This window comes from Dendrobates tinctorius, unplaced genomic scaffold (assembly GCF_039654945.1).
Source record: "Dendrobates tinctorius isolate UK_male_01 unplaced genomic scaffold, ASM3965494v1 ptg000010l, whole genome shotgun sequence".
Taxonomy (NCBI): domain Eukaryota; kingdom Metazoa; phylum Chordata; class Amphibia; order Anura; family Dendrobatidae; genus Dendrobates; species Dendrobates tinctorius.
Window position 1 is genome coordinate 559,861 of NW_027361678.1, and position 18,274 is coordinate 578,134.

General features: G+C 44.5%; 1 protein-coding gene across 1 annotated transcript; it reads left to right on the top strand.

The window, feature by feature from the left end:
• The first annotated feature begins 8,756 nt into the window (after positions 1–8,756).
• On the top strand, positions 8,757–15,132 carry GPR135 (G protein-coupled receptor 135). Its single transcript, XM_073585551.1, has one exon. The coding sequence runs from the start codon at positions 8,868–8,870 to the stop codon at positions 10,179–10,181; it is 1,314 nt and encodes a 437-aa protein (XP_073441652.1). The 5' UTR covers positions 8,757–8,867; the 3' UTR covers positions 10,182–15,132.
• The last annotated feature ends 3,142 nt before the right edge of the window (positions 15,133–18,274 follow it).

Here is an 18,274-nt window from a genome sequence, read left to right on the forward strand (position 1 = left end):
ATGGGGCTGCATGGTTAGCCAACGGCGGTGAAAACTGATGGTCGCCATGGTGAAGGGTTTTAAATGTGGCTTTCAGAGTTTAAATTGATGCGATCAGAGCAGCTCTGATCGCATCTGCTACTTTAGGGTGCTGGCTGTGTAACGGAGCCAAGACCTGCGCTGCAAAGAGGGGCTCAGCTCCTTAGCCCGACCCATATAGTGATAGCACATAGCCCCTGTACATACATGGCAGCCAATGCTAAATAAAATGTATTAAACTGAGCTCTTGAGGTGCTTTACCAAGTCAGTGGGTGGTCATCATCTTTAAAACAGACTGATTGGGGCACCATGTTGAACCCCTTTTGACTAATCAGATGCACCAGGAGGGTCCATAGATTCCTGCAATCACATTGACCCTGCATTAATGTGCTATGCTGGACTCTTATTTAGTGTGAGGACTGAGGAGGACAAGCTGGGGGCCACATAAGAGACTGAAAAGCCGCAGACGTGAACCACATGAGTCTATTCAGTTATGTCTTCTGTAAGACTGACTATGTTTTCCATTTATGTAATAAAATGTACTACTTATGTGTGTTACCTGACAACCTGCTTCACCTAAATTGGCGGGTCTCAACATTTGTTTTAGTCCAGGGAGCCCCTATTCTGTCATTGCCCCAACAAGGAATCCTAAGGGAATATTCACACACGACAGATTTATTGCCGACGTTTCTGTTACTGTTCTGGTCAGGAGACTGAGGCTTACAGAAATCCATGGCTATTCTGCAGAAAAAGATACGGACACCTATGACATGCAGAAGAAAATGATTGTTTTACCTTTGAGCTGTTACTTTTAGTTAATAAAACTGCAGTTTCAATAATCAGCCCCCTAATATATAGTTTACAACCCGAGTTTCAGATTTTTCTCTTGTAGGACTGTCCCTCACTGTAATACAGTTGTGGCCAAAAGTATTGACACCCCAGCAATTCTGTCAGATAATACTCAGTTTCTTCCTGAAAATGATTGCAAACACAAATTCTTTGGTATTATTATCTTCATTTAATTTGTCTTAAATGAAAAAAACACAAAAGAGAATGAATCAAAAAGCAAAACATTGATCATTTCACACAAAACTCCAAAAATGGGCCAGACAAAAGTATTGGCACCCTCAGCCTAATACTTGGTAGCACAACCTTTAGCCAAAATAACTGCGACCAACCGCTTCCGGTAACCATCAATGAGTTTCTTACAATGCTCTGCTGGAATTTTAGACCATTCTTCTTTGGCAAACTGCTCCAGGTCCCTGATATTTGAAGGGTGCCTTCTCCAAACTGCCATTTTAGATCTCTCCACAGGTGTTCTATGGGATTCAGGTCTGGACTCATTGCTGGCGACCTTAGAAGTCTCCAGTGCTTTCTCTCAAACCATTTTCTAGTGCTTTTTGAAGTGTGTTTTGGGTCCTTGTCCTGCTGGAAGACCCATGACCTCTGAGGGAGACCCAGCTTTCTCACACTGGGCCCTACATTATGCTGCAAAATTTGTTGGTAGTCTTCAGACTTCATAATGCCATGCACACGGTCAAGCAGTCCAGTGCCAGAGGCAGCAAAGCAACCCCAAAACATCAGGGAACCTCCGCCATGTTTGACTGTAGGGACCGTGTTTTTTTCTTTGAATGCCTCTTTTTTTCTCCTGTAAACTCTATGTTGATGCCTTTGCCCAAAAAGCTCTACTTTTGTCTCATCTGACCAGAGAACATTCTTCCAAAACGTTTTAGGCTTTTTCAGGTAAGTTTTGGCAAACTCCAGCCTGGCTTTTTTATGTCTCGGGGTAAGAAGTGGGGTCTTCCTGGGTCTCCTACCATACAGTCCCTTTTCATTCAGACGCCGACGGATAGTACGGGTTGACACTGTTGTACCCTCGGACTGCAGGGCAGCTTGAACTTGTTTGGATGTTAGTCGAGGTTCTTTATCCAACATCCGCACAATCTTGCGTTGAAATCTCCTGTCAATTTTTCTTTTCCGTCCACATCTAGGGAGGTTAGTCACAGTGCCATGGGCTTTAAACTTCTTGATGACACTGCGCACGGTAGACACAGGAACATTCAGGTCTTTGGAGATGGACTTGTAGCCTTGAGATTGCTCATGCTTCCTCACAATTTGGTTTCTCAAGTCCTCAGACAGTTCTTTGGTCTTCTTTCTTTTCTCCATGCTCAATGTGGTACACACAAGGACACAGGACAGAGGTTGAGTCAACTTTAATCCATGTCAACTGGCTGCAAGTGTGATTTAGTTATTGCCAACACCTGTTAGGTGCCACAGGTAAGTTACAGGTGCTGTTAATTACACAAATTAGAGAAGCATCACATGATTTTTCGAACAGTGCCAATACTTTTGTCCACCCTCTTTTTTATGTTTGGTGTGGAATTATATCCAATTTGGCTTTAGGACAATTCTTTTTGTGTTTTTTCATTTAAGAAATTAAATGAAGATAATAATACCAAAGAATTTGTGTGACAAGATATAGAATAAACGGGCACCATCCACAATGTCAATTTAGGTGGGATCACCTAGTGCATATAAATGGATTGACATGAAAACACATGAAGAAAAGAAAGTATATGCACACAAATAGGGATCACCACAAGGATATGATAATCAAAAAGTATCAATTTTATTAATGGACACAACAAACACACTTTAAAAACAATTAAAAAGTCTGAACAACCAGACACATAACAAAACAAAGACAATGGGTCATTTTGATAAATAGTTAAATACTATGGGTCCCAAGGCCAACCATTCAGTATAATGCCAGGTATCTGCTAGTTACCATAACCTAGGGTCTATCAAATCTATTGTAATGACAATCATGACCTTGGATCAAAAATACCATATTATCAATAACTACTATGGTTACATAGAGATTCTACATATGCCATGAATAGAAAATTGAATACTTATCATGTTGCCAACACAAATAAACATACATTAACAAGTCCCTTTCCCTAGCATGATATCACCTGGTTTCTGAGGATGAACAAGCTACCGGGTAGGTTACATGGGACCCCCAAACCCACGCGTATCGACACAGTGATGTGTCTTTCTCAAGGTCAGTCAAAGAATTTGTGTTTGCAATCATTTTCAGGAAGAAACTGAGTATTATCTGACAGAATTGCAGGGGTGTCAATACTTTTGGCCACAACTGTACATGCTGGATACGTGGTCTTTGTGTATCCAGGGTGCTCCTTTGTTCATCAGCTCATGTATCAGCACAGCTTCTATCCTACACTGGTTTTCTCTTTGTGTTCTTTTCTCCAGTGATGAGTGAACACGCTCAGATACGGTTTCTCCTTGCGGAGAGTGACATGCCAGCTGTGGCTTGTCAAGGTAAGGAGGCTTATTCGCCATGCAATGCTCCTCTGGAAAGTGTAATATGCAAATTGCCTCTTCAGAAAGAAAGAGGACTTTTACTCTACAGCGCCACCTATTGGTAGTAGCGATCCTACAAGTCACAATCAACCCTTTAACGAGTCTTGTAATATGACTTAGGATACAAGCCAAATCAGAATCTCAATTTGCAGACACGGTGCTTCGAGCTATTGACTCTCGTCAGTGCAAAGTATGAGATCTGATTTGGCTAGGTGAGAGGCTCTGGACTGAGGTCTAAGAGGTAAGGTTTCTCCTTGCGGAGAGTGACATGCCAGCTGTGACTTGTAGGATCGCTACTACCAATAGGTGGCGCTGTAGAGTAAAAGTCCTCTTTCTTTCTGAAGAGGCAATTTGTATATTATTTTCCCAGAGGAGCATTGCACGGCGAATAAGCCTCCTTACCGTGACAAGCCACAGCTGGCATGTCACTCTCTGCAAGGAGAAACCTTACCCCTTAGACCTCAGTCCAGAGCCTCTCACCTAGCCAAATCAGATCTCATACTTTGCACTGACGAGAGCCAATAGCTCGAAACACCGTGTCTGCAAATTGAGATTCTGATTTGGCTTGTATCCTAAGTCATATTACAAGACTCGTTAAAGGGTTGATTGTGACTTGTAGGATCGCTACTACCAATAGGTGGTGCTGTAGAGTAAAAGGCCTCTTTCTTTCTGAAGAGGCAATTTGCACACGCTCAGATAATGTGTTATCTGAGTATCTTGGGCTTGCTCGGATAATGTTTGAGTCCTCGACGGTGCATGATTCGCGACCGTTAGACAGCCGCAACACATGCAGGATTTGCCTGTTTATTAGACAGCCGCAACACATGCAGGGTTTGCCTGTTTAATAAACAGCTGCAACACATGCAGGGATTGCCTAACAGCCACAAAACATGCAGCTGCAGGGACTCCCAGCATATTATTTGAGCAAGCTCAAGATACTCTGATAATACCCCAGCATGCTCGGATAACACATTATCCAAGCACATTTGCTCATCGCTACTTTCCTCCTTTTCTATAGCCTGTTTTCTCTGCCCTCCTTGAGACTGTAGCTGCTTTCTCCTCTGTCCACATTGTGGATATCTGTGTAAAACCATTTCTCTGCTGTGATGATCTCTTATCACTGAGAGAAGGAAGGGGGAGAGCAAAGGGCCATCAAAACCAGTATTTGTAACATTTTGCAGAGCACGTGGCTAGATAATGTTGTTACAGACTCTGCGGCAGCAGAATGGTTGAGAATTTCTAATGGTGACTGCATAGAAAGTGGCTTAATGTTGCCTCTAGATCGCAAGTGAGCAACAAAAGAAATTCTGTGTACATAGCCTTTATATTGCAGAAATGTATGAAAAAACTGCTGCATGTGACTAGAAGTCCCCAGACCACTTCATGGCTGGGATGTAACCTTATATGCAATTATTGAACTTTATAGCCAGGTGACGTGTTCTCTGTGTGCACAGCGTGCCAAGGAATGAACACCCTACCTGTATTAGAAGTATGAGAAACTGGGTCTGAGCAGAAAAAATAAATTAATGTGCATGCAAAATGTAATTGCATATGAACACATGACCTTTACACAGAGAAAACCAAAAGCAAAACACAAAACAAATATCCTGGAATAAAAAAGTAAAAAAAAAATATATTGCAAAAATTGCATGAAGGTAGTAATAATAGTAATAATAAGGGTATTTAGTTAACATAATTTTGATCAAAATAATGTAGAAGCCATCCCGCAAGGACTGTCCCACAAGGGTTGCCGTGACGTGGCGGGATGGCTTCTACACTATTTTGATCAAAATTATGTTAACTAAATACCCTTATTATTACTATTATTACTACCTTCATGCAATTTTTGCAATATATTTTTTTTTTTTTTACTTTTTTATTCCAGGATATTTGTTTTGTGTTTTGCTTTTGGTTTTCTCTGTATTAGAAGTATGTACGATTCATGTGATGGCCCTACTGTGTTCTCGTGTGAACCAATGGCTGACACAATCAATATGTCACTCTAGATCTCCAGGGATAACAGTGGCCAATAGGGCAACTTGAACGCCACCACTAAGCTAGGTCATTCTTGGTATAACATTGTGGCAAAACATGGAGCAATTCCTGCGTCAGGCTATGTTCACATAGAGGTTTTTGAGGTGGACAAATCCAATGACTTTATGGAGGAGTTTTGTTATTTTTTTGTTTCCTGAAGCTTTTCTTGCAGCCTTTTGATTGAACTATGCCTGGTTTGGAGAGATTTCATACAGGATCTGCTTCAAAGACGTGACATGCACTTTTATTTATTTATTTTTTAATAAAAACAGGCGTTTTCAAAACCTCTCCAGGGAAAAAAAAAACTCCCTCATGATAACAACATGAATTTCTCATAGAAATTAATAGGAAGGAGTTTCCAAGACTTTTTGGGAGCAGATTGACTCCAAAAGTGAATGTGTTTTCAGTCCATGTACAAACCGATAGGACGCAGCCGTTGGTAAGTGACTGTTTTCTGCGCTGGCAGTGCAGTGGGGCACAGGTGTCAACATTTTTGGAACTATTTGAGCTCTGCCCCAATGAGGCCCATCCCAGGAATGCCCTCTGGGCCGCCTCTGAATACCAACTTCATACCCAGGAGTCCAAGGGCTTCGGGACAGATGGTAATCATGCTAACTTCTGTTTTTTGGATGAGACCTGCAGACATTATCCGTTTAGCATAATTTATTTCTAATGGATCCATTGCAGAGATTACATAAGAAACTGAAATGGGCTTTGTATTATCATTTTAAATTGTGACTGTAAAAACCGGACATATAGATTACCATAAGGTTAAAGGAAACAGTCACTGGTGTGAACTGAGCCCTATATGTGCTGCACCAACACCATACTTTGGCTCCCCAACAAGAGACACAGTATAGGGGGTAGAGAAATTTTTCTAACACCCTGGCAAATTTGTAAAAAAAAAAATGCAATAAAAATGTTTTGAAAAAATAAACAAACATGGTTTTATTTAAAAAATAGTAAAATATTCATGGAAGCTGCTCTGTGTGAACGGGGGAGTTTTCCTTTAATTGAATGTGATCAGCTCTTGCATCTCATGTGTCACTAATCAGGACAGACAGACCAGCGGGAGCGCTTCATACATGATGGGGCTGGGCTCCTTAAGTCTTATAACTAAGGTTTCTGCTTGATCGCAAACCTTTCCACAAGATCCGCAGTATTAGAACCCAACGTCTCCCGTTGCCCAAGAAATGGGTGACGTCCCAAGTAACACTTGGATTTTAGGTAAGTGCTGACACTTCTAGGGGTTTGTCATTGCCAAAGATGGAAGCTTCTAGTTCTGCCGTCATTGCTCCCCAGTATGACGGTCCTTCCTCTAGTTCTAATTTATGGTAATCCTGAGATAAGACTTTTCATCATCCTTTAGGGTCTTCTACTTTGCTGCACTTGTTATGGCCATTGGATCAATAGACAATGGATGCGTTTCTGTTATCCAGAGAAGGCAAATCTGTAGATTGGAAACTGAACTGCGGCTCCGCTCAGGACATTTTTCTGAGATAATGGAACATGTAAAACCTCGCAGATGTTTTATGTTGGGTGTAGGCTTGCACTTGTGACATACTTCTGAAGCTGATGTTGACGCCGATATTCAGGCTTAATGTTTATTTTTACATGGTGTAGCATCTGTTCAACACTGTTGATTTGTGGAGGTCCGGATCCAGACACCCCTTCCAATTACTAAAACCAGCTGGAACAAGTGCTCAGTGGAGAGTCTTCTACTGACCCTTAAAAATGTTATATGAAGTCCGTACATTAATCTGCAGGTGCTGGAAAGTGTTGTCTAGCACTATTCGCAGGTGAGCGGTGCCGATAACGTCACATCTACTTGCTGGGACGTGTACTTCATCAGCGGGTATGAATGATGAATAAGACAATCATGTGATTGTCGTGCAGATGTTTCAGCAAGTGTGTGGAGGCGTAACGTCATCAGCGCCACTCGCCTCCCAGTGAGCAGCACCAGACAAGACAAGGATGCCTCTGGTTTGCCATCTGTGGTGGTAATCCACTAGACTCCGTTATAAGTCCAGATCCCTGTGCTGGGGTTCCTCTGGAATCTGCCTGATGGAGGGGCTTGTGCCAAGTCTGTCGCAGGCAGCCTTTTTAGCCTGTGGCCTCTGACAGCTGCACCAGGGCCTAATTCAAAATTGTGTCTTGCGGCCCAGCTCGCTCTAGTTAAACCACTGTTGGCATATGGGTGATGGATGCCATTATTAAGATAAACCCCTCCTGAAGAAGACCTGATGGTAGCATCCCCGCAGGAGCCGGCTGTGTTCCACAGTCAGCATCTGCTCTAAGGCCGGGGTCACACATGCTAGGAATACGGCAGAGTCTCGCATGTTAATACCCGGCACTGCCGCCGGCACTCAGTAGCGGAGAGTGCGGCCGCATAGCAATACATGGAGCCACACCCTCCCCGCTCCCAAGTGCCGGGTATTAACATGCGAGACTCTGCCGTATTCCTAGCATGTGTGATCCCGGCCTAACAGCAGCGATCACTGCTGTTTAACCCGTTAAGCACCTCTGTATCTCTGATATTGGCACTGAAATTACTCCATCTGCAGGAAAAATAAAAACAAGTTACAGGTCTCAGAAAATAGTGACACAAACTTTTTTCTTTCTTAGAAATTTCTAAAAAAAAAAAAAAAAAAAAGTTTTACAACCGAAGTTATCATCTGCCCATCGTAATCGTATGAAGAAAGGACTTTTTTAAGAGTTATGGGGCAAGTGCTAAAGTTTATTTCTGTTCTTGTGGATTTGCAAGTAACAAAATAAAAGTTTTTGGCATTGCCGTAATTGTACTGACCTGGAGAACGTCTCCAGGTCGTTGTTACCGTACAATGGATGCCGTAAAAGCAAAACCCCCCAAAAACACTTTATCGCCATTTCCCTGCATTTTTTAGTACATTATACAGTAAAACACATTCAAAACTCCAACTCGTCCTGCTGAAAACAGGACTGCAAACTTGCAAAAAAAGTTATGGAGGAAAAAACGGAAAGGCAAAAATAGAAAATCACCCTGGACAGAAAATGTAAAGTGAACGCAGTCTTATCTGACAATCGTCCAATAAGACGTGAACCCTTTTAGAAGGTAATTGGAGCCAATGGAGTTTTCTGCTGCTTGACCTTTTGGGGGTCATTATTTTGTCAAACCCCCCTTTTTGCCTATATTGACCCCCTGTTCTCATCTGAGCACAGCAGCACGTGTTCTTCCTTCCGGCCGGCAGCTGCAGGGTTAACGCCCCTCCATCCATTCTCTGTGCGTAAAAGAACCAAAGCAGAGATTCTGTTTCCTTGGTAACGTTTGTGACGTCACCAGCGCTATAGACCCTGGACCCGGGCGAGAAGTCCGGCTGATCGCATCCCCGGGAGCAGCGGCCTCAGCCTCGGAGCCTGAGGGATGCCTTCACCCGGCCGAGCAGCGCCCCATGGAGGTTCCCCTTGCTCTGCTGAGCAACTTGTCTGCTGCGGGCGGCCCGGGGGTCGGGACATCAGTAGTCGGAGGAAGAGACGGCGCTGTCGGGACCGCTGCTCCCGGCACTAATCGCAGCGCCGCCGAGGAGGCCGGGGGGAGCCCGCTGCTGCACGGGGTGGCCGTGGCTTGCCAGGCTCTGCTGCTGCTCGCCATCTTCCTGCTCTCCTGCCTCGGGAACTGCGCCGTGATCCTGGTGATCAGCAAGCACCGGCAGCTCCGCACGGTGACGAACGCCTTCATCCTGTCGCTTTCCCTGTCCGACTTCCTGACGGCGCTGCTCTGCCTGCCCTTCTCCTTCGTGCTGCTTTTCTCCCGCGGGGGCGCCTGGCTCTTCGGGGATCGCTTCTGCTTTGCCAACGGGTTCTTTAACTCTTGCTTTGGGATTGTGTCCACCCTGACCATGACCCTCATCTCCTTGGACCGCTACTATGCCATCGTGCGGCAGCCGCAGGAGAAGATCGGGCGGACCAGGGCCGTGCAGCTGCTGGTGGCCGCCTGGCTCACTGCCTTGGGCTTCTCCTTCCCTTGGTACCTGTTGGCCAAGGAGCAGTGGGTGGTCCATAAGAAGGGCTACTACCACTGCATGTACGTGTTCCACTCCGCCGGCTCCCGGTTGGGGGCGGCCTACAGTATCTCCCTAATTGTCCTCTGTTACCTCCTGCCCTTCAGCCTCATGTGCTTCTGCCACTATAACATCTGTAAAGCCGTGAGGTTGTCGGAGATCCGGGTCCGCCCCGTGACCACCTACGCCCACCTGCTGCGCTTCTACAGCGAGATGAGAACGGCCACCACTGTGCTAATCATGATAGTCTTCATCATCTGCTGCTGGGGACCCTATTGTGTTATGGGCCTGGTGGCAGCCGCGGGGGACTACCCCTTCACTCCGATTATGGACACTGTGGCCATATGGATGGCATGGGCCAATGGGGCCATCAACCCACTGATTTATGCCATCCGCAACCCCAATATATCCATTCTGCTTGGTCGAAATAGGGAAGAGGGTTACAGGACTAGGAATATTGCAGCCTATCTGTGTACGCAGGGTCAGAACAGAGAGGTCAGAGGACGGACTGACCCTCTCCGGGATCGATACGGCAACCGGCATGGACAGGGCAGTAGGGTCTCTTCCTCCAGCCCGGCTAATGGTGGGGATGTGGCTATGTGGGCCTGTAAGAACCCAACCGTGCTGTTCTGCCGGGATGGACAACCAGATACCATGTCCGAACCAGCAGGCGTAAAAACGGAGACTGCCGATACCAGCCTATGATGGTCCGGCTGGAGATGCCTACAAGGTGGACAATGAACTGTATTTACAGGCTGTGATATTAACCAATATTGGGACAAATTTTAGAAGTTGAATTGCCAAACGGTCATTTGCCAGAATGAGAGAGAGAGAGAGATTTTATATTAAGTTTTCTATTGAAAATTGGTGACCGGGAAGCTGATAGTCTGCAGGACCAATGTACCGAACTATGATCCCATCTATGGCTAACGTATGAAGGGATGTGTCATGGACATCTCATTGTGAGGTCCCAATAACAAAGTCTTAGGCCATTCCTTGGAGAGGGGGGCAGTGCATAAAAGGCCATACCCCTTTATAATGTTTGATGAAGTTAAGGTAATGAGATCTGCTCTCTGGTACCTTCACCCATCCCAAAATCTGTAAGGTCATCACACTTAATATCAGGCCATAAAGTGACATTTTAGTTATTCTGGGGGAACTTTAGCAGGCAAGGCAAGACATGGGGAGGAGGAACTTGGAAAAGAAGTTTAGCCTTCACCCTCCTGCATCCAGTCTGTCTCACTTGCTTTGCTGTTTTCTCTGACACAGACACAACCTGGTGCCCTGGAGTCATTCTCCATAGTGACCAATAGTTTTTGCCAAATTTTTGCAATTAAAAATCACTCCTGTATGTTAAATCCGTGACCTGCTGCTGGGCCACGTGGAGCCAAATGCAGGACTTTCCCCAACTGTAGATGTCTTTGTAGTAACTTCCAGGCTATGCACTGCGAAACTCCTGTTCACTGAGTACATCGAAAATATACATAAAAGAGGGCTATCCTGGGTGATCTGTTACAATGGACGAGTTTTATTGGGAGTGTTCCTGTAAGACCACATTGGGGTCATGGCTCTTGTACTTTTGGTCACCGGTCTTATCGCTTCCATCAAGTGCCAAAGGGAAATGCAAAAGTCTTTCCCTGCTCTGAAGCTGGCCACAGACATTAGATCAGATGTGTGACTGTGGTGCCACGTTCTCATCCTGTCCAAACCCCTCCGACACAAGCGCAACTGGCCATTTCTTAAAAAAAACTAATTGTGCCCTGGATAAGAAAGGAAAAAAAGCATCAGACTCTACCTTGTGTTTTAATTCGCAATTGAAATGTTTTGCTTGCGGTCAGTAAATAGAAACCTTTACATCCATGTGTCCGTCTGGCATATGAGCTCTGTGTAAGGCTGCGGCCATGCGCTGTCCTTTCCATGTTACATCTGGATGTAAGGAATGTTTCCATATAATGACAGCAAGTGGTGATCTTAGAGGTTGCATACTCTAATGTCTATGGCCAGCTCTGGGAACATGCAACCCCTCATGTTATACAGCCATATTATTAACACTGTGACATGATGATTAACGGGAGTATGGCTCCCCTTGGGCTAGGCTCCATGATGATGTTTGGATTGAGGTTGTGCATCTGCTCTGATGACGGTAGATGACATTTTTTTTACTAGTCTTTTTTTTCATGTACTTGTGATTTGGTGCAGGTAGATTTTTCGCCATTGATCATGAGTTAAAGGATTTGTGCTGTTTGAGGAGGAACCCAACCCAAGATTTTCAGTACACTGATTGTATTCATCTTTCAGGGTCCACCTTTAGGGAGCGATGTAGCTTCTTATTACGTACACATGCACAGCGCCTTCTTACAGGTGCACTAGTCCATTGTAATCTGCAAAGGTTCCCCAGCACGTTGCTTTAGCCAATCATCGAAGGGGTTCTGGGGGACAGACACTTATTGATCAGCCATAAACCCCATTTAATCTGAGATTATTTTCAGTGCACTTCTTTTGTTTTGTGTGGAAGACCAAGATTATTTTGTAAAGAGATTTTCTGTGTAATAATAAATAATGCTACTTTCTGAATTACTATTGGCATTGCGCCAGTTATCGGCCATAAAAAGGTCACACCAAAATTTGTGACTTTTTAGTTCTCGACACTTTTTCAAAATTCTGAGGAGGGAGGGAAGTTGAGTGTTGAGGTCCATTTACAGCATTCTGTAATGCTGTAGATAAGCCCCCGATGTAACCTGAAAGATAAGAAAAACGAGTTGTATTATACTCACCCAGGGGCGGTCCGGTCCGGCGCCTCCCATCTTCTAGCTATGACGTCCTCTTCTTTGCTTCCCGTCGTGGCTCCAGCGCATGCACACTGATCTGCCCAGTTGAGGGCAGAGCAGAGTACTGCAGTGCGCTGGCGCCGCACCTCTTTGACCTTTCCCAATGCCTGCGCACTGCAGTACTCTGCCCTGCCCTCAACAGGGCAGAGCAGTGCGCCTGCGACGGGAAGCAAAGAAGAGGACGTCATCGCTAAAAGATGGGAGGCGCCGGACCGTGACACCCATCGGACCGAATCCAGACCGTCCCTGGGTGAGTATAATCTAACATGTTTTCTTCTCTTTCAGGTTACATCGGGGGCTTATCTACAGCATTACAGAATGCTGTAGATAAGCCCCTGATGGCGGTGGCTGCAGCTTATAGTCGAAACAGTAGGTGACAGATTCCCTTTAAGCCATCTATATGGGCACGTAGGTCATAGAAAGCTAAATAAATTGATACCGTTATATCTTTGGTCCGATGTTTTCTTACAGAGAAATCCACATTTTTCTTAATATGTAAATGAGCTGTTAAGATCTATGGGCCGGACATAGATCTCCAGGAGAATCTGCCTCCAGAGATTATTGAAGAAAAACAGAAAACTGAGCTGGAGTATAACATGCATGATGTAAAGCATGTTCACAATGGCCATGGAAACAAAGAAAAGACAATATGTGCATATACCCTAATGTAAATAAGTTAAAAAGCAAGTGCATTGAAAAATTAGGGTAATTAGTATACTTACTTAGTGGCAGATGGCAGAGAGTCACCGGGTCCCAACTTTTTTTTTCTTCAGTATTTTTGTATTCAGTACAAATAGGGTGTGGCTCCCTTTCAACTGAGCTGGGCAGTTGATATATAGTCCCTCCAAAGCTGGGTGTCTGGTTGGGACCCGGTGACTCTCTGCCACTATTCACACTAAGTAGGTTTAAACAGAGAGTGTAGGTACTGTTCCAATGGTGTACACTTTGTCGCGGTGGGACAGCTTTATGCTTTTTTTTTATTCAAAAACATTGTTTATTAAATACCCTATGTTAATTGTTTAATGCACTTGCTTTTTTACTTATTTATTTTCATTAGGGTATATGCACACATTGTCTTTTCTTTGGTTTTGTTTGTCTCCAGAGATTATTATAAATGAAAGGAGACATTACCAGTGTGAGACAGGAGAGCAGCCTGTCAGTCATTACATGTCTCAGACTAGCAATGTCTCCTTTAATTTACAATAATCTGTGGAGGCAGATTCTACTCTTAACAGCTCATTTACTTATTAAGAAAAGCGTGGATTTCTCTTGGATAAGACATCAGATTGCATATATCAAGGCTTCATTTTATTAAACTTTTTATGACCTACATGCTCATTTAGGGATGATCCTACTGACAGATTTCCTTTCAAGTGTGCAAAATTTATTAGACCTGCACCTTTTTAATAAATGTATTACTAATGAGGTTAGGATTTGTCTGAAATTTCCACCTTAGAAAATCTCCATTGGGTCTAAAATTCCTCCACTATTTTCATGATATTTTGCTGTCATAGAGTGAGAACTATACGCCAAGCTTGGGCACCTGCCGCTCCTGCTGTCAGCTTAGAAGTGGATACAGTTGTACCCAATTTAAACTTACAGTGTAACAAACTAGCAGGAGAGATGTTCTGGATACATTTGGGGTATGGACAGTTTTTCAGTCCCTGTATGTAATCTGTGTTCTTACTCGATGATCGCAAACACAGCATTTTGGAAACTTATGGAACTTTTCATTTTGGTTTTGAGTTTTTCAAACAACTGGAAAACTCCCTTTAAAGTTTTGTGATTCACTAGTGGAACCATAGAATTATTTTGCTGTGCTGGTCCCATAGTCTCAATGTATGCAGCCAGTATTAAAGGGGTATTCCGATCTACATAAGTTGTCACTTGATTGATAAAAATTGTCAGATGACTGTGGGCCCCACCGATCGCCAGACATGTCTACATTCATCCATGGGTGCAACACTGGAAAAGTTGATCATAGTGGTTAGTCGCACACGTGCTCTACTTTGATACCTTGAGTGGTAACTTGTTCATCCCCTGTCTTATGGGATAGCTTGTAATTTTGGGAAAACCCCTTTATGGTTTTTAAGATACATCCATCTCCTATGATGCAGATCTGTTGTGCTTCCTGCCATTTACAAAGAAATCCGGAAGCTTTTTCTGATGGTTAATGCTTAAAGTGACCCTCTAAACTGGCTTGGAAAAGTATCTAGATAGTTTTTTGGTATCATCCCTCTACCTGGTGATCACTGTTTGCCCACTGTTGCCTCCTCCACTGCACCAGCACCGAGTTTTTGGCAGTGGATGTGTGGTTTAGACTTTGCCATCTTGGATGTAGGAGGACCTGAACATTGATCTCAGTGGAGGTGGCAGTGATGGGTAAATGGAGCACCAGCTAGGGTGACGATGCATGAGAAATGCATAGTTTTCAGTACCCAGGGTCACATTAAGGTAAAGTCGGAAGGTGTATAAAAGAAAGGGAAAAAAATAAATTGTTTCTGGAAATTCAGTTTATTTCATGGGTTTCATCGTTGTTGGAACCATTTATGTTTGTAAAGAATTAGGGGCAATGATAAAGCACAAATGACGTGTTTATATCCATATCTTAGAATATCACCACCGATGAGGATCTGAAACGCCTTAAAATTCATTATCGGGCTTCATTTTTGCATTAGGGGAAGAGATTTTGCGTTCCTATGATAAGATGTCGGTATTTTTCTTGTACAGTATTTAAAAAGAAAAACTTTTATTGAACTTTTTAATTGTTTGTGAGAAGTGGATGTATATTATTTTGTAAGAAGAGCTAATAAAAGTCTTATCCCGCATCACGTCTAACAATCATGTTCTAAGATTTTAATTTTTTTTTTTACTACTAGAAATTTGCACCATTTTTGTCTTGCCCGTGTTACAGCTAAGCCCCTTTGGCCAATACCATAATGGTAAACGCAGCCTTTGGACATTAAATGATGTGGCTTCTACCTGGAAAAAAAAGTAGAAGGAAAAATAATCTCCTACACTTCCTTTACAGCCAAATTGTTATTTTAGTAAGAAGGCAGATTGCTAAAATGTGCCAACACCTTATGATTAAAGAGGTGGAATCCCACTAATCCCGCTTCAGTTTTTCCCTGCACTAAGGCTTTATAAGAAGCAAAAAAGAGCTTTTCTTAGCTATAAAATATGTTAAGTATTACATGTATAAAAGATAGTAGGCCAAAAAATGTGAAAAAACGATAAAAACGAACATTGGTAACAATGAAGTGCATATATCATTGTAAGATAGGAACAATTAACATTGACCGCTCCCTCTGAGGAAGCGAGATCAAACATACGAAACGTGCGTTGAGGAGCATGTTCTGTGATACCTTTGCATAGCGTATTTAATCATGGCTAAGGGCCATATATACTGTATATATTAATGGGTACATGTACTATTTTTGTATCTATGTGCCAGTCTGCTTTGTGAAGTCAATTGTCTTTGCAAAAATAATGAGAATATGCTATGCAAGGGACTGTGCTGTTCATGACCAGAGATGATACTATGAAAAAATGGGATGGTGATGAACGTAGCCACAAAGGATGCTGTGTAACAAGGGATTTCACCATACGTAACTAGAGAGGATGCTGTGTAATAAGGAACAGTGTTATATACTGTGTAATAAAAGAAGAAAGTACGTAATTAAGGATTGTGCTACATATAACAACGTTCATTATTTAATAAGCGACGATGATATATATAACAAGATGGTACACTATATCCTAAGGGACTGTGCTATACATAAGTGAGTACACTATATACTAAGGAACCTCACTATACATAAGTGAGTACACTATATACTAAGGAACCGTGCTATACATAATTGAGTACACAATATACTAAGGAACTGTGCTATGCATAAGTGAGTACACAATATACTAAGGGACTGTGCTATGCATAAGTGAGTAAACTATATACTAAGGGACTGTGCTATACATAAGTGAGTACACTATATACTAATTAACCTCGCTATACATAAGTGAGTACCCTATATAGTAAGGGACTGTGCTATACATAAGTGAGTACTCTACATACTAAGGGACTGTGCTATACATAAGTGAGTACACTATATGCTAAGGGTCTGTTATGGACGGGGGAACGCACCAAATATAAATAATAGGAGGTGCGTTCGCCGCCCGGGGTCCACCGTGTGGTAGGTGACAAGACCGCTGCTGGACAATGGCAGACTAGCTAGGAGGCAGAGCACTACACTCGAGTTAGCGTCACCCGAGGTGCTAGGCGCGGCTCTGTTACAGGCACAGAGACGCCCTAGAGGAAATAAGGCGTAAGCGCCGGACCTGTTAACCTCACAGGCTGCCAGTGTGTGGTGCCGCAGCCGTGGACGCCAAGAGATGCTGCTGACTGCAGCGCAGCGTAAACTGAGGCCGCTTAACGTCAGTGCCGGGGAAACGGTCACTGACGGACGCTAGTGTATGGTATGGTAGCTCAGTGGCGCATAGCTAGCCACTACCTGGCGCTGACTAAACCAACCTTGTCACCATTCGTAATATCCGAGTGTAGGGGTTTCAAATAAGTCAGTCACCAGACACATGCATCCATCACCATTCACACATAGTATAATAAGTCTACACTAGCCCATGGCCGTGCCGCCATGCGGGCTTTTTATAGCCATGCACTTCTGGGACCTTCCAATACTCTGGGAAGGGCCAATCAGATCCGACACAGGACCTGAGCATGTGACCTCTGCTCTCCACTGAGAGGTCATCCTGCGGGCATACCGAGCAGCACGGCGAGAGGACTTTGCCTCTGGAGCGGTTCCCTGCAGAGCAGGTTGCGCTACCATTGCTGCACCAGAGGTGGCAGCAACATCCAGGCTCACAGAGCAAGCTTGAGCAGGATGCCTGGATCGCCGGGATTGCTGAGCATGTCCCTGAGCGGTCGGAGGGAAATGGTAGACCACTGGATGTACGGCTCTGGATTCCTGTTGTGCAGTCCCAGGGATCCGACGCCTAACATTACCCCCCTCCTAGGGCCCCCCCCCTCTGTGCCTCGCTACGCTCAAAGGCCGTGATCAGAAGTGGAGCATGGATATTCTCCACCGGCTCCCAGGTCCGAGCCTCCGGTCCATGACCCTTCCAATCCACCAAATAAATTTTTTTGCCATGGACAATCCTGCGTCCCACGATGGCGCTAACCTCGAACTCGTCAGATGACAAGTCTGATGACCTGGCAGATGACTCGGTGAACCGGGCCATATGAACTGGTTTGAGGAGGAACACATGGAAAACGTCCGAAATGGCTAAGTGTGGAGGAAGAGCCAGGCGATAGACCACTGAGCTGATACGTTCGAGAACCTTAAAAGGCCCAATGTATCGCAGCGCGAACTTGGGGGACTCGACTCACAGTTTGATGTTTCGAGTAGAGAGCCACTCCATGTCGCCGGGGGAGAAACTTGGAGTGGGTCGCCGACGTGTGTCGGCAGTCGCCCTCATCCTTTCTTTAGAGGCCCGGATAGCATCCTGAGTGCGATCCCAAATGTCGCGAGCCTCCACTGCCCAGTCTGCCACCCTGGAATCAACGGAGGACACTGGCATCGGGGCAGGGACGCGTGGATGTTGGCCGTAGTTTAAAAGGGCGTGTGACCAGTGGAATCGGTCACTGCATTATTCAGGGCAAACTCAGCCCATGGTAGCAAGGATGCCCAGTCATCCTGCCTGGCAGAGACAAAATGCCGCAGGTACGTGACCAAGTTTTGGTTGGCTCTCTCAACCAAGCCGTTCGTCTCGGGATGGTAAGCGGAGGACAGGTTTAGCTCGATGCTGAGTAGACTGCAGAGCTCCCTTCAAAACCGAGACGCGAACTGGGAACCTCGATCACTAACGATTTTTTCCGGCATGCCATGTAAACGGAATACGTGCTTTATGAACAGAGTGACAAGACCGCGAGCGGAAGGCAACCATGCGAGTGGCACC